Source organism: Lithobates pipiens, unplaced genomic scaffold (genome assembly GCF_037356315.1).
Source record: "Lithobates pipiens isolate NorthernLeopardFrog02 unplaced genomic scaffold, aLitPip1_a1.2 Scaffold_19, whole genome shotgun sequence".
In the NCBI taxonomy this organism is placed as follows: Eukaryota; Metazoa; Chordata; class Amphibia; order Anura; family Ranidae; genus Lithobates; species Lithobates pipiens.
Genome location: NW_027507764.1, coordinates 491,208,918 through 491,232,386, shown reverse-complemented (window position 1 = coordinate 491,232,386; position 23,469 = coordinate 491,208,918). Strand labels below are relative to the sequence as shown.

Sequence of the window (23,469 nt, the reverse complement as noted above, 5' to 3'; positions counted from 1 at the left end):
CTGAAGGGGATCAAGAAGGCTATTATCAGCGAGGTGGACGCTCAGTCGGTTGTAGACCAGACGTTCGATTAGTTTGGATAAAAAGGGGAGCAAGGAGATGGGGCGTAGGTTGTTTGGATTGGATGGGTCCAGTGAGGCTTTTTTAAGTATGGGTTTGACAAGTGCATGTTTTAGAGAGTTGGGGAAGATGCCAGAAGAGAGGGAGAGATTGAAGATGTGAGTTAGAGAGTGTAGCATAGAGTCAGAGGGTGAACGCAGCATTGGCGAGGGTACAGGATCCAGAGGGCAGGTGGTAAGGTGGACATTACCAAGTAGTTTAGCAACTTCGTCTATAGTGGTGGGGTTGAAAGAGGGAAGTAATGATTGTGCCTGTGGGCATGATGTGTAAAGCTTGGAGGGTATCAGAACAGTAGAGATCTCCGCGCGAATTGTATCAATCTTCTGTTTGAAGTGATTAGCAATCTCCTGGGCAGTGAGTGAGTTGGCGGGTGGAGGCGGTGGAGGACGAAGTAGAGAGTTGAAAGTAGAGAAGAGTTGACGGGGACGGGATGATAGGTTGCTGATGAGAGTGATAAAATAGTTCTGCTTGGCAGAGAGGAGGCTAGAATTGTATTTTTGGAGATATGACTAATAGAGAGGGTGAGGCCTCCTTGGATCAAATGTTTTCCAGCACTTCCCACAGATGCTTGATTTGATTAAGATTTGGAGGCTAAGTAAACAACTCACACTAGCTGTTGTGTTCCTCAAATCATTCCTAAAACATTTTTACAGTGTGGCAGGGCGCATTATTCTGCTAAAGGGGCCACTGCCATTAGGGAATACCGTTTACTTGAAGGGTGTACTTGGTTGGCAACAATGTTTAGGTAGGTGGGACGTCTCAATTAACAGCCATATGAATGGCAGGACCCAAAGTTACCCAGCAGAACATTGCCCAAAGTATCTTCTGGCTTGTCTTCTTTCCATAGTGCATCCTGGTGGAATCTCTTCCCCATGTAACCAAAAGCACCCAGCCATCCACTTTAAGGAAAATAAATGGTGGTTCATCAGACCAGGATGCTGTATGGATGCAGTATTCTGTATGCTGTATGCTCTGTGGTCCAGTTCTGATGCTCATGTGCCCATTGTAGACACTTTTGGCTGTGGACACTGGTCAGCATGGACACCCTGACTGGTCTGTTGCCCCCCATACACAACAAACTGCAATGACCATTTTTTTCTGCTTTCAACACATCTTCAGGGACATGTTTACTTGCTGTCTAATATATCCTAACAACTTTCAGATGCCATTTTAACAAGATAATCAGTTTTATTCACTTAACCTGGTTATAAAGTTATGGCTGATCAGTGTATGTGGCAGCAGAGAGTAATGCCCACCCCGTGTTCCCAAATATGTGTACAGCCAGTTGAACGGGGTTATTCTACAATAAAGTTTGTTTTTATTGCTCTCTTTCTCCTTTTGGGGAGATTTCTACTGACTTCCTGTTCATTGACATCATCAGATAGGAAGCGGAGAGCAATATGCGGGAGTCTTCCACACTTATCTACAAAATAGTTTTAATTGTAGTTGGGTTTTAATAATGTATTTGACAAATGATGTAGGCTAATTTATATCTATAAAGGGTTCTTTTCTCAGTATATGTATTGGTTTAATATATATATTTTTTTTTGTCAGCGGGTTGTGACTTTAACCAGTTGCCGACCGCCGCACGACGATGTACGTCGACAGAATGGCACGGGCAGGCATATGGGCGTACCTGTACGTCCCTGCCTTCTCGCGGGTGCGGGGCCCGATCGGGGATGAGGGGGCGGCCATTCATTCATGGCCACCCCCTCGCGATCGCTCCTGACGAATGGAAGTGCAGCATGACATCACTTCCTCTCCTGTAATGTAAACACAGGCAGAGGAAGTGATGTAATCTCTCCTCCGTGTCGGTATTTTTCGTTCCGGCACCGAGGAGAGAGGATCGGTGAGTTGCACCAACACTACACTACACAGTAGAACATGCCAGGCACACTCTCACCCCCCCTTCACCCCCCGATCACCCCCCCAATCACCCCCCCAATCACCCCTGCACCCCCAGTCACAGTGACACCAATTGCATTTTTAATTTTTTTTTGCATTGGTGTAATTTGTGACTGTAATAACTGTTAGGGCAGTTAGGGTTAGCCCCCTTTAGTTCTAAGGTACCCCCCTAACCCCCCCAATAAAGGTTTAACCCCGTGATCACCCCCCGTCTCCAGTGTCACTAAGGCTGGCTTCACATTGCAGCGGTTTATGAGAACGGATGTGATTCGCACCGCACTGCAGTGCAAATCACATCCGATCTCTGTGCGATTCTAGTTCAGCCATACAGATAGTATGGCTGAATTCGCGTCGCACCCGCCGCAAACTCGCACGGGACCCTTTTTTTGGTCCGCAGCAGAATCGGATCGCATGGGTGTTCACACCATGCGATCCGATTCCTGTCCGAGTTTGCAGATCGCACTGCGATATGCGAACTGATCTGGGGGTGTCATTAACATTTCACTGACACTCCCAGCAGTTCGCATAGGGCAGTGTGATGCGGGAACCCGCCGCAGATTCGTGGCGTTCCCGCATCGCTCCAGTGTGAACCCAGCCTAATAAGCGATCGTTTTTCTGATCGCTGTATTAGTGTCACAGGTGACGCTAGTTAGGCAGGTAGGTATTTAGGTTCGCCGCAGCTTTCTATAACGCCAGGGACCCCCATATACTACCGCATAAAGCCCCCTGATTGCCCCCTAGTTAACCCTTTCACCAGTGATCACCATATAACTGTTACAGGTGACGCTGGTTGGTTAGTTATTTTTTTATAGCTTCAGGGCACCCGCCATTTATTACCTAATAAAGGTTTAACCCCCTGATCACCCGGCGGGTGATATAAGTTTGAGGGTCAGATAAGGTCTGCGTCGCCCCAGGCAGCGTCAGGTTAGTGCCAGTACCGCTAACACCCACGCACAAAGCATATACCTCCCTTAGTAATATAGTATCTGATCAGATCTATATTAGCGTCACCAGCAGTTTAGGTTTCCCAAAACGCATTGTTAGCGGGATCAGCCCAGATACCTGCTAGCACCTGCGTTTAGCCCCTCCGCCAAGCCCAGACCAGCCCACCCAAGTGTAGTATCGATCGATCACTGTCACTTACAAAACACAACACACATAACTGCAGCGTTCCCAGAGTCAGGCCTGATCCCTGCGATCGCTAACAGTTTTTTTGTAGCGTTTTGATACAGTCGCTGACAGCCTAGGTGCTTTTTTACCTGTGAGTCTCACTAGTGTACCCCTAAATTTAGGGGTGTCTACTTTCCAAAATGGGGTCATTGGGGGGGGGGGGGGGGGTTTGTGCCATCTTGGCATTTTATGGCCTTCAAAACTGCGATAGGTAGTGAGGAGTAAAATCAAAAATTTACACCCTTAGAAATCCTGAAGGCAGTGCTTGGTTTTCAGGGCCCCGTACGTGGCTAGGCTCCCAAAAAATCCCACACATGTGGTATCCCCGTAATCAGGAGAAGTAGCAGAATTTATTTTGGGGTGTCATTTCACATATGCCCATGGCATGTGTGAGCAATATATCATTTAGTGACAACTTTGTGAAAAAAAAAAAAAAAATGTTTGTAATATTCCCGCAACTTGTGGAAAAATATAAAATATTCCATGGACTCAATATGCCTCTCAGCAAATAGCTTGGGGTGTCTACTTTCTAAAATTGGGTCATTTGTGGGGGTTTTGTGCCATCTTGGCATTTTATGGCCTTCAAAACTGTAATAGGTAGTGAGGAGTGAAGTCAAAAATTTACGCCCTTAGAAAGCCTGAAGGCGGTTCTTGGCTTTCGGGGCCCCGTACACGGCTAGGCTCCCAAAAAATCCCACACATGTGGTATCCCCATACTCAGGAGAAGCAGCAAAATTTATTTTGGGGTGTCATTTCACATATGCCCATAGCATGTGTGAGCAATATATCATTTAGTGACAACTTTGTGAAAAAAAAAAAAAAAGTTTGTAATTTTCCCGCAACTTGTGGCAAAATATAAAATATTCCATGGACTCAACATGCCTCTCAGCAAATAGCTTGGGGTGTCTACTTTCTAAAATGGGGTCATTTGTGGGAGTTTTGTGCCATCTTGGCATTTTATGGCCTTCAAAACTGTGATAGGTAGTGAGGAGTGAAATTACAAATGTATGCCCTTAGAAATCCTGAAGGCGGTGCTTGGTTTTCGGGGCCCCGTACGCGGCTAGGCTTCCAAAAAGTCGACCACATGTGGTATCCCCGTACTCAGGAGAAGCAGCAGAATGTATTTTGGGGTACAATTCCACATATAACCATGGCATGTGTGAGCAATATATCATTTAGTGACAACTTTGTCATTTATTCAATGGCTTGAGGCAAAAAAATTAAATATTCAATGGGCTCAACATGCCTCTTATCAATTTCCTTAGGGTGTCTACTTTCCAAAATGGGTCATTTGGGGGGGTTTTGTACTGCCCTGCCATTTTAGCACCTCAAGAAATGAGAAAGAAAACGTACCTTAGTTTGTAGATGTGACAACTTTTGCGCAAACCAATAAATATACAGTTATTGACTTTTTTTTACCAAAGACATGTGGCTGAATACATTTTGGCCTAAATGTATGACTAAAATTGAGTTTATTGGATTTTTCTAATAACAAAAAGTAGAAAATATCATTTTTTTTCAAAATTTGCGGTCTTTTTACGTTTATATCGCAAAAAATAAAAATCGCAGAGTCAGTCAAATACCTTTAAAAGAAAGCTCTATTTGTGGGGGAAAAAGGACGCAAATTTTGTTTGGGTACAACATTGCATGACCGCGCAATTACCAGTTAAAGCAGCGCAGTGCCAAATTGTAAAAAGACCTCTGGTCATTGACCAGCAAAATGGTCCGGTCTGAAAGTGGTTAAGCAATGTGTTAACGTTTAATTGGCAAAAACCCAGATTAGTCTTACGGTAGGTGGTTTTATTATCCTGGAACATTTATTATTAAAAACCTCAATCGGTGTCGGTGGCAGAGTTTCAGGCCATTGAGACCCATTTATCCAGAACCGAGGTTAGAAGAAAGAGGAGAGCCACAGCACAGTGATATGGGAAAACCATGCGGCTGACCTTATTTACAATGACATCAGACTGCTGAATATAGTAGAAGGGGGGGAATGCCTAAAAATAAGAGGACCCCACTGCATGATGAACACATACAGTTATGCTCAAAAGTTTGCATCCCCTTGGAGACTTGATAATATACAGTATGCACCATTTTGTAAGAAAACATGCGTGAATAGGCAAAACACATTTCTTTTATTTCTTATGAGTTTCATATTCAACTATAGGTCATAATAGAATGCCACAATCATAAAACAAAACATGTCAACAAGTAAACAAATGAAATAACCTCTGTTCAAAAGTCTGCATCCCCATAGTTCTTATTGCTGTGTATTGTCCCCTTTAGCATCAATTACAGAGTACAGTTTTTTTGTAATAGTTGTCTGAGGCCCCTGAATTCTTGCAGGTGGCATAGCTGCCCCTTCGCCTTGGCAAAATGCCTTCATGTCATGCAAAGTCTTTGGTCGTCTTGCATGAACTGCACGTTTGAGAGCTCCCCAGAGTGGCTTGATGCTATTCCAGGTCAGGAGACTGTGATGGCCACTCTAAAACCTTCACCTTTTTCTGCTGTAACCTCTGAAGGGTCAACTTGGCCTTGTGCTTAGGGTCACTGTTGTGCTAGAAAGTCCAAAAACGTCCCATGCGCAGATTTCATGCAGAAGAATGCAAATTGCCACTATTTTCTGATAATATGCTGCATTCATCTTGCCTCGTGCTTAGGGACAGTGTTGTGCTGGAAAGTCCAAGAGCGTTCCATGCGCAGATTTCATGCAGAAGAATGCAAATTGCCACTGTTTTCTGATAATGTGCTGCATTCATCTTGCCATCAGTTTTCAAAATAATCCCCGTGGCTTTAGAGCTTAATCACCCCCCCCCCCCCCAAATAAACATCAGTTTTAAATCATCCCCTTACCGTGGTTCAACTTTGTTTTTCCCGAAAGACTGACTAATCAATTGTACATAATTACAAACTAAGGGCATTGACTCCTGGAGTTCCAGATAACCAATTTACCTTCACTAAAACATCAGTGAGCCACCACCTTGCTTCACAGTGTGGATGGTATTCTTGTCGTTATAGGTCTTGTTGACCCCTCTCCAAACATAACACTTATGTTTGTGATCATAAAGATCTATTTTGGTCTTGTCACTCTAGATTACAGTGTTCCAAAAGCTGTGAGGTGTATCAAGGTGTCGTCGGGCATATTGTAACCGGGCTTTTTGTGTCATTGGTGCAGTAAAGATTTATTTCTGGCAACTTGACCATGCAGCTCGTTTTTATTCAAGTATCGTCCTACTGTAGTCCTTTAAACAACCACATCATCTTTTTGCAGAGCAGCCTATATTTCTCCTGAGGTTACCTGTGGGCTTTTCTTTGTATCCCAAACAGTTACTCTGGCAGTTGTGGCTGCAATCTTTCTTGGTCTACCTGACCTTGGCTTGGTATTAAGAGACCCCTGAATTTTCTGCTTCTTAAAAAGTGATCGAAAAGTGATCGAACAGTACTGACTGGCAAATTCATATTTTTGAATATCTTTTTATATAATTTTACATCTTTATAAAGTTCCATAACCTTGTTACGCAGGTCCCTTGTGTTTACATAGGAGGCATTAAGGTGAAAAAACTTCGGACACTGACCGCCCCCCCATTTTACTCACCTGAGCCCGTTAGTTCCCTCAGCAGAGACTTACTCACCTTCTCTGCCCAGACTTCTCGGCTCTTGATTTGATAGATTGATAGCAGCGCAGCTATTGGCTCCCGCTGCTGTCGATCAAATCCAATGACATTGGGGCCAAGTCTGGTATTCTGTGTCTATGGACGCAAATGCTGGACTCAGGAGCACGCCTGCAAGGTAACCTTCAGGGAGAGCGCTTCTTCCTGGGGGTTTACCGATGTGGGGAGGAGCTGCGAGCGCCACTGGGGGACCCCAGAAGACTAGGTTCAGGGCCGCACTGTGCAAAACTAATTGCACAGCGGAGGTAAGTATGATATGTTTGTTATTTAAAATAAAAAAAAGAATGTTTACAATCATTTTAACCCTTTCATTCCTAAGCCTATTTCTGACATTTGTTGCATGCAAGTTAAAATCCATATTTTTTGCTAGAAAATTACTTAGAACCCCCAAACATTATAAATATTTTTTATCAGAGAATCTAGAGAATAAAATGGCTATCATTGCAATATTTTGTCACACTGTATTTGCGCAGCGATCTTTCAAATGCAATTTTTTCAGGAAAAAGACACTTTCATGAATAAAAAAAAAACTAAACGGTAACATTAGCCCAATTTTTTTGTATAATGTGAAAGATATTACACCAAGTAAATGGATACCTAAAATGACATGCTTTTCAAATTGCACACATTCATGACAACAAACTACATTACCTAAAAATCTCCATAGGGAGCACTTTAAAAAAAAAAAAAACGGTTACCAGGTTATACTGAGACGGTCTAGTGCTAGAATTATTGCTCTCGCTCTAACGATCGCAGGCATACCTCATATGTGTGATTTGAACAGCGTTTACATATGCGGGCGCGACTTGCATGTGCGTTTTCTTTGCTGCAGGTCCTTGCATGGATGGGGGCACTTTAAAATTATTTTTATTTTTTTACATTGCCACTTAAAAAGAAATCACTTTTATTGCTGTCGCAAGGAATGTAAACATCCCCTGTGAAAGTAATAGGTGGTGATAGGTAGTCTTTATGGAGAGATCGGGGGTCTAAAAGACCCCAAATTCCTCCTTTGCGCTTCAAAGTATTCAGATCGCCAAAAACTGCGATTCTGAAAACAGTTTTTTTTTAAATGCCACCATTGGCAGCCGAGTAAGCCAGAAGTGACGTTGTGACGTCGCTTCCATGTTTACACAAAGAAGATTGTAAGAAAGCAATTTTAAGCTTTCTTCCAGTCTCACTCTAGCCGGCGGAAGTGCCGGATCGTGGATAGGGTCTCCTGGTGGGATGGGAGGCCCGGAAAGATCGGCGGGGGGGGGGGGGGTGTCCCCTACAGCTCCTCCAGGATAACAGCCGAGCAGCTTAGTCACATCGGTTGTTATCCCTGAAGAGCCAACCGCCCCCTTTAAAAAATGGTACTGGGATAATGCATACATCATCCCGGTATAAACCCTTAAAGCCAAGGTCGCAACTAAGGGGTTTGAAAGCAGAACTTCGGGCAGAAACTTTTTTCTGTGTAACTGCTTGTGGTTCCATGCCTTTGTACATTTGTTTTCCCAGTCCATATTTACTGAGATGATGGATGTGCATCATTTAAATAAGAAGCTTCCTTGCCTATGATATCAGATTTGCAAGACCGCTGGCTGCTGCTGTCCCTTCCATAATTTTATAATCCACAAGAGAAATATTCTCTGTGGAAAAAAACAGCGCTTGCTTCTATGACTAACAACAATGTAACGTGTTCAAATAATCCAACTGCGCATAATTGTACACACAATTAAAGCGGAGGTCCACCCTAAAGTGGACCTTCCGCTCATCGGAACCCTCCCCCCCTCCGGTGCCACAATCGGCACCTTTCAGGGGGGAGGGGGGTGCAGTTACCTGGATAATCCAGGTAACTGCACCCACTTCCGGGATAGCTTTCTGCGGAAAGGGGCGTAACTTACGCCCCTTTCCGCAAGTGCCCGCCCCTTCCCGCAAGTGCCCCGCTGCCTGCTGGGAAACACACAGATTCCAGAGGCAGCGGGGAGCGTCCTTATTGCGCAGCGCGATTCACGCATGCGCAGTAGGGAACCCGGAAATGAAGCCGAAAGGCTCCATTTCCTGATTCCCATACCCAAGATGGCGGCGGCAGGACCCGACAGGCGACCTAGAGATCGGCTTCGGGTGCCGACATCGCGGGCGCGCTGGACAGGTAAGTGTCACTATTTTAAAAGTCAGCAGCTGCAGTATTTGTAGCTGCTGACTTTAAAAAAAAAAAAAAACGCGGAGTTCCGGTGGACTCCCGCTTTAATATTAAACAATACAAGAAGTCCAAAATATTAATTAAGTGCTCAGAGGACTTTTTACAATTTGCCACTGCGCTGGTTTAACTGGTAATTGCGATGCAATGTTGTACCCAAACTAAATTCTGCGTCTTTTTGTTCACACAAATAAAGCTTTCTTTTGATGGTATTTGACTCTGCGATTTTTTATTTTTTGCGATATAAACAGAAAAAAACAAAAATTTAGAAAAAAAAATATTTACTACTTTTTTTTTTCTACTTTTACTAGAAATCCAATAAACTAAATTTTAGTCATACATTTACACCGAAATTTATTCAGCCAAATGTCTTTGGTAAAAAAAAAGTCAATAAGCGTATATTTATTGGTTTGCGCAAAAGTTGGTGTCTACAAACTAGGGTACGTTTTGTGGAATTTATGCAGCTTTTAGTTTGACTACCTGTCTCATTTCTTGAGTTTCTAAAATAGCAGGGCAGTACAAACCCCCCAAATTACCCCATTTTGGAAAGTAGATACCCTAAGGAAATTGCTAAGAGGCATTTGAGCCCATTGAATATTTTATTTTATTTTTTGTCCCAAGTGATTGAATAATGACAACAAAAATGTTTTTATTTATTTTTTTACAAAAAGTCACTAAATGATATATTGCTCACACATGCCATGGTTATATGTGAAATTGTACCCCAAAATACATTCTGCTGCATCTCCTGAGTACGTATATACCACGCGTGGGACTTTTTGGGAGCCTAGCCGCTTACGGGGCCGCGAAAAATCAATCACCGCCTTCAGGATTTCTAAGGGCATACGTTTTTGATTTCACTCCTCACTACCTATCACAGTTTTGATGGCCATGAAATGCAAAGATGCCCCCCCCCCCCCATAACCCCATTTTGGAAAGTAGACACTGCAAGCTATTTGCTGAGAGGCATGGTGAGTCTTTTGCAGCTCTCATTTGTTTTTGAAAATTAAGAAAAAAGCAAGATCTGCAACTACTCACCATACCTCTCAGCAAATAGCTTGGGGTGTCTACTTTCCAAAATGGGGTAATTTGGGGGGATTTTGTGCCATCTGGGCATTCCATGGCCTCCGAAACTGTGATAGGCAGTGAGGAGTGAAATCAAAAATGTACAGCCTTATGCCGTGTACATACGACTGGACTTTTCACTCATGGTTAGTGTTTGGCTGAAGACATTTATTATCAATCAACTGTGCTTACTCTTTTTAAATCATAATGACAACAGAAACTACCCAAATGACTCTGATCAAAGGTTTATATACCCTGGGGATTTTGGCCTGATAATATTCACACAAGTTGACACAAAGGGGTTTGAATAGCTATTAAAGGTAACCATCATCACCTGTGATCTGTTTGCTTGTAATGCATTTTTAAAAGGTCAATGAGTTTCTGGATTCCTGACAGCACCTTGCATTTTTCATCCAGTGCTGCACTGAAGTTTTTGGATTCTGAGTCATAGAGAAAGCAAAATATTAGTCAAAGGATCTGCAGGAAAAGGTAGTTGAACTGTATAAAACAGGAAAGGGATATACAAAGATATCAAAGGAATTGAGAATGTCAATTATCGGTGTTTAAACTCTAATCAAGAAATGGGCAATGAGGGGTTCTGTTAAAAACCAAACCACAGTCAGGTAGACCAAGTAAAATTTCAGCCACAACTGCCAGGAAAATTGTTCAGGGTGCAAAGAAAAACCCACAAATAACTTCAGGTGAAATACAGGACTCTGAAAACATGTGGTGTCTCAAGATGCACAATAAGGAGGCACTTGAAGAAAGATGGGCTTCATGGTCGAGTCACCAGAAGAAAGCCATTACAACGCAAATGCCACAAAGTATTCATGCTTACAATACGCCAAACAGCACAGAGACAAGCCTCAAATTTTCTGGCACAAAGTCATTTGGCGTGATCAGAACAAAATTTAGCTTTTTGGCCACAACCATAAACGCTACATTTGGAGAGGTGTCAACAAGGCCTATGATTAAAGGTACACCGTTCCTACTGTAAAACACGGAGGTGGATCGCTGATGTTTTGGGAATGTGTGAGCTACAAAGGCACCGGAAGTTTGGTCAAAATTGATGGCAAGATGAGAATGCAGTATGTTATCAAAAATATTGGAGGAACATTCATGAGCCAAGAAGCTGCGCATTGGACCTACTTGGACATTCCAACATGACAATGATTCAAAACACAAGGCCAGGTCAACCTGTCATTGGCTACAGCAGAATAAAATGAAGGTTCTGGAGTGGCCATCTCAGTCTCCTGACCTTAATATCATTGAGCCACTCTGAGGAGATCTCAAAACGTGCAGTTCATGCAGGACAGCCCAAGATTTTCCAGGAACTGAAGGCTTTTTGCCAAGAGGAATGGGCAGCTTTACCATCTGAGAAGATAAAGGGCCTCATCCACAAATACCACAAAACACTTCAAGCTGTAATTGATGTTAAAGGGGGGCAATACACTGTATTAAGAACTGGGGTATGTAAACTTTTGATCAGGGTCATTTTGGGTAGTTTCTGTTGTCGTCATGCTTTACAAAGAGTAAACACAGTTGATTGATAATAAATGGCTTCAGCCAAACACTAACCATGAGTGAAAGAAAAGTTTTTGTGTTATCATTCATATTCTCTGAAAAATGGCCAAGAAATCACAAATTCTGCCAGGGTATGTAAACTTATGAGCACAACTGTATATAAAGGTTAACCTGTCCAAACTAAAAAACAAAATGAATCAAAAGTCCATCCAATTGATATGTGAATAAAAGTGATATCAAAATATTATTTATATAAAAATGTTCAACATGAAATGTACTTCAATAGGAAAACCTGTGCTTCACCCAAAGTAAAAAAATCAGTTGCGCTCACCAGAAATAATCGGCCACAGAGTGACCATCAAGCATTGATTTAGATAAGATGAAATGCTTCCTTGATCCTCTCAAGCATCCAATCTATTTCACACCCTTGACACCAAGGTAACTGAATTCCTCCACCCACTGCAATGGCTAATGTGTCACTCCACCTGACCATGAGGGATGAATGGAAAAAAGGACCGATTTCCCCCCAGTTAATGCGGACACCCGAATAATGACCAAAACTGGTTTATGATATCCAACAGGTATAAAGCGCTGGGATAAAGCCGCATCATGGAGGTACATCAGAACATTATCTGCAAAAAGGGAGAGTTTTTCATACAAGGATCCAACTGGAATTCCCTTCACCCTGGGGTCATGGGGCATTAGAATCGCCAAGGACTCAATAGCCAAGGCAAGCAATCCTGGGGAAAGTTGGCGTCCTTGTCGTGTCCCTCTGGATAAGGGGAAGGGGGCAGAAAGCACCCCATTGACCCTAAATCTTGCTGTTAGACTCCAATATAGCAGCTTCAACCAGTCAATGAATTTGGGCCCAAACCCAAAACAATCCAGACATAGTCGCACTCGACACAGTTGAATGCTTTCTCAGCATCAAAGGAAGCTTGGGGAATCCTCGGCTGCTATGGTAATATGGGTGTATACCCGCCTGATATTTATGTTGGTTTCTCTGCCCGGCATGAAGCCAGACTGGTCTGGATCTACCAAGGCAGTGATAACCATGTTCAATCGAGCCAGGATCTTCGTGAGCAACTTGGCATCCACATTTAATAGCGAAATAGGGCGATAAGAGGCACAATGCTCCAAAATCTTACCCGGTTTTGGAACGAAAGCTATCACAGCTTCAGACATTGTCAGAGGGAGAGTCCCTTCCCACAAGTGTGCAAGTCACTCTTAATCTGTCTGATCGTAGGAAGTTTATATATAAAAAAAAAATGTATGGTAAATTGAGTAGACTTGACATTGCCATATCTGTGTTATATTCTGAATAACATGCATTATTATTTTGCTGCTCAATTATACATATTGTGTGAAGTTGCTATAGATCACCAGTCTCCAAACTGCAGCCCTTTGCTTGCCTTTATCTGGCCGTTGAGCATAATTTCTTCCACTGACAACAGGAACAGGGCACCACTGACTATTTCTCCCCCTAATACCAAAGATAAGGCATTGTTTACTCCCACTGGGCACAGTCCCACCCTCCTAAAGCCTGAAGGACAGTAAATTGATCCTTTGTTTAGAGAGTTTGGAGACCCCTGGTATAGAATGTTGTCTGTGAAGAACCACTCCATCTATAGTAGTTGTGCATCTCCTTGGAATGTCTAATGCCGCGTACACACGATCGGATTATCCGGCGGACTTGGTCCAGCGTCCGCTGGACAATCAGCCCGTGTGTGGGCTCAGGCAGACTTTTTCTTCTCAAAAGTTCAGCGGACTTAGAAAGAAGTCTTGACTCAAAATTGTCTGCCGGACTCGGCAGTCCGACTGACAATCCGCCCATCTGTGTACTAGTCCACCGGACTTTTGAAATGAAAGGACTTGCCCACACACGGAGAAAAGTCAGTTCAATTTGAACGTGGCTCCAGGTAGACAAAACTAGGGAAGGAAGTCGATGTTGCCGCCTCCATCAGCGAGATTGACACCTCGCTAGCCCCGTCACCTGGTATGGATTTAAAGGAGAACCCCTTCGCTGAATAAATGGTGTTGGGGTCCCCCCAAAGTTCATAGCAGACCCTTATCCGAGCACGCAGCCCAGTCAGGAAAGGGGGTGGGGAGGAGCGGGCGGCCCCCCTCCTGAATCGCACCAGGCCGTGTGCCCTCAACATGGGTGCTTTGGGGAAAGGGGGGCCCTGCTGACCCCCCACCCCAAAGCACCTTGTCCCCATGTTGATGAGGACCAACAGCCAGGGTTGTCGGGTTCTGCGGGCGGGGGGCTTATCAGAATCCGGGAGCCCCCTTTAATAAGGGGGCCCCCAGATTCCGGCCCCCTACCCTATGTGAATGAGTATGGGGTACGATGTACCCCTACCCATTCACCTGGGGAAAAAAGTGTACTTAAAAAAAAAAACACAACACAGGTTTTTAAAACACTTTATTAGACAGCTGTGGTGGTCTTCAGGGGTCTTCTCGCTTGACTCCTCTGCTATCTTCTGCTCTTTTGCTAGCTCTTTTGCTATCTCTTTTACTAGTGGAGAAGCCCGGCTTTCTCTGTCGTCACCACCGCCCGGGGGTCTTCTTCCGACTTCGGGGACTTGTCCCGCTCTTCGGTTCTTCTTGCCGGGCCACCGCTTTCTTCTTCCAGCACTTTTACTAGCATTGGCCCGGTCTTCTGTCACTGTCGCCGCCTTCTGCTTCTTCTTTTCATCCGATGTTGACACAACGCTCTCTCTGGCTGTAATGGCAGGGGCCCAGCATCCTCCGGGACTGTGACATCATAAGGGGCAGGGGCAGCACGTGACATCACCCGTGACCCCGCCCCTTATCCCTATATAAGTCGCCGCACAATGCGTCCCTGCCATTACGGCCATAGAGAACGTTGTGTCAACATCGGAAGAAAAGAAGAAGCAGAAGGCAGTGACAGTGACAGAAGACCGGGCCAATGCTAGTAAAAGAGCTGGAAGAAGAAACAGAGGCCCAGCAAGAAGAACCGAAGAGCAGGACAAGACCCCCGAAGTCGGAAGAAGACCCCCGGACGGTGGCGACGATGGAGAAAGCCGGGCTCCTTCACTAGTAAAAGAGCTAGCAAAAGAGCAGAAGATAGCGGAGGAGTCTGTCGAGAAGACCCCCGGAGCTGTCTAATAAAGTGTTTTAAAAACCTGTGTTGTGTTTTTTTTTGTTTTTTTTTATGTACACTTTTTTCCCCAGGTGAATGGGTAGGGGTACATCATCCCCCATACTCATTCACATAGGGTAGGGGGCCGGAACCTGGGGGCCCCCTTATTAAAGGGGGCTCACAGATTCTGATAAGCCCCCCCACCCGCAGACCTCGACAACCAACGGCCAGGGTTGTCAGGAAGAGGCCCTTGTCCTCATCAACATGGGGATAAGGTGCTTTGGGGTGGGGGGCCCGCAGAGCCCCCCTTCTCCAAAACACCCCCCATGTTGAGGGCACACGGCCTGGTATGGCTCAGGAGGGGGGGAGCTCTCGCTCGTCCCCACCCCCTTTCCTGACCGGGGGGTCCCCCATGCCATTTTTTCAGCATAGGGGTTCCCCTTTAAATCCATACCAAGTGAAAGGGGCTAACGAAATGTCAATCTCACTGATGGAGGCAGGCGGTGACATTGACTGACTTCCTTCGCTAGTTCCGTCTACCTGGAGCCATGTTCAAAATGAATGGACTTTACACTGTGTGTGGGCAAGTCCATTCATTTCAAAAGTCCGGCGGACCCCCGCCATAGTCCGGCGGCTTGTCCGCCAGACCTAGTCCACCAGTCTGGTCCTGTGTGGGCAGGTCCGCTCGTTCGAAAAGTCCGGCGGACCTCCACTGCAAAGTCCGGCGGGTTGTCCGCAGGATAGTCTGATCGTGTGTACGCGGCATAAGGCTAACTAACCTGGGAGTCTGGATCCAGTTGTGTTCTGTCCTTGAGTTGGTCCAGTATAATCTCAATAGCTTTTATTCCCCCCACCATCTTATCTGATCATAAGGTCAGCTCTTAATAAGTCTGTGTCATATTTTTGGCCTTGGTCAGACATACCAGACTATTAGACTGATTTCACAGCCCTGTCCATTTTCACAAGCTGTGCATGAATAGAGAGGGGGAAACACGCTGCTAGTTTTACATTCCAGAAATTGTAGCAATGCCTCAGAGGATTAATTATTTGTAAGTAATGTGGCATACTTTGTTTTCCACTAATTGAAAATTCCACACACAGATTATCCACCATTCACAGGGATGGAATCCTGGTAATGATGCTAAACTCTATTTGAAATGGTTTCTTTTTGTATTTAATATGCCTCTTATATTTATTTATTTATTTTCTCAGCAAAGAGAACAGAAAATAAAAACTGAACCGACAGTGAAACAGGAACCAGAGTCCCCATGTGAGGACAAAAAGGTAATTTTATTTATGGAAGGTGTTAATGGCTGTTTAACCACTTGACAACTGGGCACTTAAACCCCCCTCGTGACCAGACCAATTTTCAGCTTTCAGTGCCCTCAAACTTTGAAGGACAATTACTCAGTCATGTAATACTGTACCCAAATTAATTTTTGTCCTTTTTTTTTTCATACAAATAAAGCTTTCTTTTGGTGGTATTTGATCACCTCTGTTTTTTTTATTTTTTGTGCAATAAATGAAAAAAGACCGAAAATTTTGAAAAAAAACGAATTTTCTCAGTTTCTGTGAGAAAATTTTGCAAATGATTAATTTTTCTTCATAAATTTTGGCCACAATTTATACTGCTACATGTCTTTGGTAAAAAATAACCCAAATTCGTGGATATTATTTGGTCTTTATGAACGTTAGAGAGTCTACAAGCTGTTGTGTAAATCATAAAAAAATGATCACACCTGATGTACTGGTGGCCTCTCATTTCTTGTGACCCGAACAAGCCAGGAAAGTACAAATACCCCCCAAATGACCCCCTTTTTTAAAGTAGACATTTCAAGGTATTTAGTAAGATGCATGGTGAGGTTTTTGATTTAATTTTTTCCCACAATTCTTTGCAAAATTAAGACTTTTTTTTTTTCCACAAAATTGTCATTGCAATAGGTTATTTCTCTCACATGGCATGTGTATATCACAAATGACACCCCAAAACACATTCTGCTACTCCTGAGTATTACAATACCACATGTGTGGGAATTTTTCACAGCCTGGCCACATAGAGAGGCCCAACATGCAGGGAGCACCATCAGGTGTTCTAGGAACATAAATTACACCTCTATCTTCTTGACTACCTATTAAACTTTGTGAAGGCCCTGGAGCACCAGGACAATGACACGTGACAGTGACGTGGCACAGATGGTACTGATACATGACACTGATGTGGCACTGATGACAGATGGCCCTAATACGTGGCACTGACACATGACACTGATGACAGATGGCACTAATATGTATCACTAATACGTGGCACTAATACATGACACTAATGACAGATGACACTAATACGTGACACGGATGACAGATGACACTAATACGGGGTACTCATGACATAAGGCACTGATGACACGTGGCTCTGACAAGTGGCACTGATACGTGACACTGATGACAGATGGCACTAATACGTGGCACTGACAGATCACACTAATAGATGGCAGTAATGACATGTGACACTGATGACAGATGGCACTTATACGTGACACTGGGGACAGATGGCACTGTGAGCACTTTATTTTCCCACTTTTTTATTAATTTTTTTCACCTTGACGCTGCAGCCATTTGCTCTCCCTCCTCACACGCTGTCTCTGTGTGAGGAGTGAGAGCCGGCGATGAGATATGATCTCATATGTTTACATTGCATATGTTTCGGTCAAAGGTCGGGATCCGTATTTTTTTAAATTAGTATCAGTGTCAGTGTGTTTTAGGTAGGATAAAAAAAAAAGCAAAATGCGTAGCTGTACTACGGGTACAAACAACAAACATACACGTGTTATTGCTGTGATCTTCAGGAGCAGAAGAATTTTATTTTGGGTTGTTCTTTGGTGGAAGGTTATGGTAGCATCAAGAAATATACAGCCAAATTAAAAAAATAAAATAAAATTTTTTGTTTTTTTTGTTTACTATTTTAGGCTAGTTTTCCTTTGATATTAAAATTAAATAAATCAGGATATATCCATTACTATTTACCACTAAGTGAAAGCCCAATTTGTCCTGAAACAAAAAGGTGTAGTTCACCTGGATGCACAAAGTAGTTGATGATATGTATGGTTTTACTAACACATGTCAAAGTTGCAAAATTATACTTGGGCACTTCGATTTTTTTACCCTTAAGCTTGTCTGCTCTATGCAATCGTTTTGCACAGAGCAGCCCCGATCCTCCTCTTCTGGGGTGTCCCACTGGTGCTCCAGGCTCCTCCTCTTCATTGGGGGCCCCCCACTGAAAGCCGCTTTCCCTGGGGGCACCCGTACGTGTGTGCCAATGGCTACTGCTGCTATCAATCTGTCCAATGAGGAGAAAGACAGTGGCCAGAGCCGATGCACTTGTGCACATCGCTGGATCAGGCTCCGGTAAGAAGGGGTGCAACACAGAAGGGTTTTCACCTTAATGCATAGAATGCTTTAAGGGCTAGACGAACCAGCCGCCGCGGTTGTACTGCAGCAGGTTGGTTCGCCGGGCACCCACGATCGCTCCTGAGAAGACACAAAATGGAGGTCTGTCAATGTAAAGAGTATGAACAGCGATATGTCTCCTCCTTCAGGCAGTCCCATCCCACCACAGTTAGAATCACTCCCTAGGACACACATTTAACCCCTTAATCGCTCCCTAGTGTTAACCCCTTCCCTGCCAGTCACATTTATACAGTAATCAGTGGCTATTTTTAGCTCTGATCGCTGTATAAATGTCAGTGGTCCCAAAAAAGTGTCCGATCTGTCCGCCGCAATGTCGAAGTACCAATAAAAATCACAGATCGCCGCCATTACTAGTAAAAAAAAAAAATTATATATATAATAAAAATGCCATAAATCTATCCCCTATTTTGTAGATGCTATAACTCTTGCACAAACCAATCGATATACTCTTATTGCAATTTTCTTCTTTTTTTTTTTTTTTTTACAAAAAATATGTAGAAGAATACATATCAGCCTAAACGGAGGAAGAAATTGTATATGTATATATGTGTATATATATATATATTTATCCCCAGCCTGGCCAGTGAGCGTGTGCAGACCAGAGCTATGCGCTGGGTCAGCCACGACATACCTCAGCTCCAGAGGTGGTTGGTGAGCTTTAATGCTCTGCGACACATGACTGGGCTACTGATGTCTGCATCAGTGTGCCATGGTCAGCAGCCAACCCGTACTGATCGGAGAGTGGGTCTGTGATGAAATGTCTCCCAGCTCTTCAGGATTGGCAAGTACGGCTCTTCCTGCCTCGGTGGGGCTGAGCAGCTGGGCATTCCCTGGGAGGTCGATTCGGGGGTCCCTTACCTCCCTTTCTTCTCTCCCTGTCCCTATCTTCCCTCCCTCGTTCCCTGTGGGGGATGCTGCATGTGGCTGCTGAGTGGTGTGTGTGTCGTGCAGGGGCTCTCATTTGGGGGGGGGGGGCTGCACTGGCTGGCTGTGCCCTGATGTGTGTTTTTCTCTCCCTGGGGGTGTCTGAGATCCCTGCAGCGCTGTTCCATTTTCTGTCACTCTCCCTCATGGTTTTTCAGTGTTCAGCGGCCATCTTAGGTGAGGGCAAGGAGCAGCATGCTCTCCTGTAGCTACCATTTTCCTTGTGTTTTTTTCCTTTATTCTGGACGCCCGGCGGCCATGTTCTTGAAGCCTGAGCACATTTTTTGGTCAGTCTCTAGGAGCAGCATGCTTTCCTGTAGTCCAGGGGCCATTTTCTCTGTGCTTTATGTCCTTATACTGGACGCTCAGCGACCATTTTCTTTGAGCCTGAGCACATAAGCAGCAGCTCTGCATGACACAGTGTGATTTCTTCTGCACCTGGGAGCTGACAATTAACACAGGCACTACTTGCTAGACAGCGCAGAACCTGTCAGGGTGGTGAGTCCTGTGGGAAAGAGCCCCTCAGCCAGCAGCAGTTAGGAGGGTGGGACCATCACTGTCCTAAGTCCCCATCAGGTGTCAGACAGGGTAGGGTCAGCATGGCTTCAGAAACTGGTTTCTTCTTCTCCCGAAATCCAGGCAATTGCAACTGGTTCGCCTGCAGAATGTGCAGTGCCCCTGGACGCTTTGTCGGCGGTCCTCAATTCGTTCGTTGCCAAGATGGAGGCGGTGCGTGGGCGCAAAGTTGCTAATAAGCGGCCCCTGCCCCCATCTTCTGGGGAGAGCTCTGACGCAGACTTGGGCCCTGCTGAGGCTGGTGACCCCTGCTCTGTCGTTTCAGGTGACGCTGACCAGGACAGTGAGGATGAGTCCCCGTCCGGGTCCATGCGCGACAAAGCGCTTGTTGGAGCACTTATCACAGCTGTGCGTGATACCCTGAAGATTCAGGAGCCAGCCGATCCCTCCGCTGATGTAGTGGTCCCTTTTGAGTCCCGTAAGCCAGCCCGCTCACCTAAGGTGTTCCCGTATCTGACTTATTTTGACAAGTTCATTTACAAGGAATGGGGTCGACCGCAACGGACCTTTTCAGTCCCCAAATACATGGCGGTGTGTTACCCTTTTGAGGAGAGCCTTCTCAAAAAGTGGTCGGCTCCTCCGGTCGTGGACCCCCCAGTATCCAGGTTAAACAAAGTAACCACGATCCCAGTAAAGGGGACTCCTGCATTTAAGGTTCCCACGGACAGTTCCTTGTTTCTGGTTGTGGGGTCAACCATGCGACCAGTACTGGCATCCACACTTGTGTCGCAGACACTGATTGGGCAAAACTGTTGCACCGCGAATTGGGAGAACAGGCTTCTCCTGTGTGCGTGGAACTAGCAGACCAACTAGTGCAGGGCCTTAAGTACATTTGTGACACGGCCCTGGATACCCTCCCTCTGTTATCCAGGGCTTCAGTGTCAGCAGTGGTGCTGAGGAGCCTGATATGGTTAAAATGCTGGTCTGCTGACCAGGCATCCAAAAAAGCCCTGACGGATCTACCCTTCCTTGACGACGGGCTCTTTGGAGCCTCTTTGGATGACATTAAAAATGCCACACGCATGAAGGTTTGCCCCCACCCGCAACACGGGTGGGGTGTCGCCTTCGGGAGTTTGCAGCCCGGTGGGCCTCTCGGCCGCAAAACAGATTCTTCCCCTCCAGCATACCCATACTCCCAGCTCGCCGGGAGGCCCTCTTGGGGGCAGTAAGGGACCTGCTGAATCATGGGGTGATATAGTACCTGTTCCGGAACCAGAACGTTTCCAGGGGTTCTACTCAAACCTGTTTGTAGTCCCCAAGACTGAAGGGGTACGTCCAATCTTGGATCTAAAAGCCCTCAATTACTTTGTAAAAGTACAGAGGTTCAGAATGGAATCAGTTCGCTCAGTAGCCGCTGCACTCCATCAAGGGGACTCCCTGGCATCCTTAGACATCCAGGATGTGTACCTGCACATACCTATATGCCTCCGGCATCAAAAGTTTCTGCGATTTGCAGTCGGGGAAGCCCACTATCAGTTTGTGGCTCTCCCTTTTGGTTTGGCATCAGCCCCCCGAGTCTTTACCAAGGTATTGGCTCCTGTTTTGCTACGGCAACACGGGATCGCGACCGTGGGTTACCTAGACGATCTCCACCTGAGAGCATCTTCCGCCTCAGAGTTAGAGGAGGATGTGGCGATCACCATGCAGACCCTACAGGAATTTGGGTGGCTGTTGAACCTAAGAAAGTCAGTGATCATACCAACTCAGCATTTGGAGTACCTAGGCTTGCTGCTGCACTCCATGGAAGCAAGAGTATTTCTCCCTTCAGACAAGCTGCAGACTCTCAGAGCCGCGGTGAAACTGCTGATGAACCGCAATTGGTCGTCGCTACACTTCTGCATGCGAGTCCCGGGACTTATGGTGGCCTCCTTCGAGGCAGAGTCCTGCAGAAAGAGATTTTGACAAAATGGGACAAATCTCTGTTGTCCTGGATCGAGGTGAGCGAGTTAGTCAGGGATTCACTGATCTGGTGACTGAGGTCCCCGGTACTTCAGTCTGGGAAGTCGTTCCTACCTCTGAAATGGACGGTGATCACAACGGATGCCAGCCTATCCGGCTGGGGTGGCATAATGGGAGTTCAGTCGACTTGGGGCCTCTGGTCGGCGGAGGAATCCAAGTTGCCGATCAATCTGCTCGAACGGAGAGCGATCAGGCCATGCCTCTCCACATGGTCGATGAGACTGCGAGAGTGTCCGATCAGGATCCAGTCAGACAACGCCACGGCAGTGGCATACATCAATCACCAAGGAGGAACAAAAAGCTCGGCCTCCGCATGGGAGGTCGCTCACATACTTTGGTGGGCAGAGAGGCATGTACCGGCCCCGTCGGCCATTTACATCCCGGGAGTGGAGAACTGGCAGGCGGACTATCTAAGTCGCCAGATGCTGGACCCAGGAGAATGGGCGTTACATCCGGAGGTGTTCAGGCTACTGTGCCTGCGGTGGGACACACCAGACGTGGATCTTCTGGCCTCCCATCTCAGTCGGAAGGTGCCGAGATTCGTGTCCAGGACAAGACATCTGTGGGCAGACGCGCTGGTGGCTCAGTGGGATCAGTACCAGCTGATCTATGCCTTTCCTCCACTGAAGCTGTTACCACGTCTGCTTCACAGAGTGGAGGCCAAGGGGATCACAGTAATACTAATTGCCCCAGATTGGCCCCAGTGTCCCTGGTACGCAGACCTAGTGCGCCTGGTGGCAGACGCTCCCTGGCAACTGCCGTTACGAAGACCTTCTGTCTCAAGGTCCGATTCTTCATCCTGCTTTATCATCGCTGGTTTTAACGGCATGGCTATTGAGAGCCAGGTGTTGAGGAACCGGGGTCTTTCGGACTCTGTGATCCCAACTATGCTGAGAGCACGGAAATCATCTTCCTGGAAGATATATCATCATACCTGGAAGGCCTACATCTCCATGTGTGAGGTGAAAGGATGGCATCCGCGCTCCTTTTCTATATACAGGGTCCTGCTGTTTCTTCAGCAAGGAGTAGACCAGAAACTGGCTTTGAGCACCATTAAAGGACAAATATCAGCATTGGCTGTCTTTTTTTCAGTGACCCCTGGCATCTCACTCTTTAGTGAGTACTTTTGTTCAAGGGTTGCGGCATGTAGTTCCTCCGGTGCGTCCACCATTACCCCCATGGGATCGAACCTGGTGTTATCGGCGCGGCAAAAGCCGCCATTTGAGGTCCCTCTGTTGACTTTTTCCCAGAAAAGTGGTCTTTCCAGTGGCCATTACATTGGCCAGGAGGGTTTCAGAACTGGCGGCCTTGTCCTGCAAGTCGCCCTATCTGGTTATCCACAAAGATAAGGTGGTGTTGCGTCCATGCATATGCAATTTTTTCCTGGTTTTTGGGTAAAAACGCAGTGCACTGTTGCATTTGTTACTGCAGTTAACTGTTTTTTTTTGTGGTGTTTTTTTTCCACACACTGTAGTTTTTGTGTGTAAAGTTATACTAGTTCCCACTTGCCATGGTTGATGAAGTTTTTATGTTGTTTTTCCACCCCTCATTTTGGCACTGCTTGAGGACGTCCCAATGGCTAAGAGAGGAGCTGTGTCAGTCGGTGAATATAAGAGAAAATAGGATTTTTTGTACTCACCATAAAATCCTTTTCTCTGTAATTCACCGACTGACACAGCACCCGCCCCTCCTATTTTTCTTTACATTATACTGCTTGTTGACGTACTGAGGTCTGCATGGCAGGCTGGGGGGTTGTTACCTAAGGGACCGCCCCTTGGGCGAAACTAAAAGTTCTGTGTTTTTCATA

General features: G+C 45.6%; 1 protein-coding gene across 1 annotated transcript in view; it reads left to right on the top strand.

The window, feature by feature from the left end:
- NBN (nibrin) overlaps positions 1–23,469 on the top strand; it is a 153,168-nt gene that overhangs the window by 103,674 nt on the left and 26,025 nt on the right. The window contains exon 12 of the mRNA XM_077492995.1: positions 15,951–16,022. Coding sequence (XP_077349121.1) covers positions 15,951–16,022 — 72 coding nt within the window. The remainder of the gene's footprint in view (positions 1–15,950; positions 16,023–23,469) is intronic.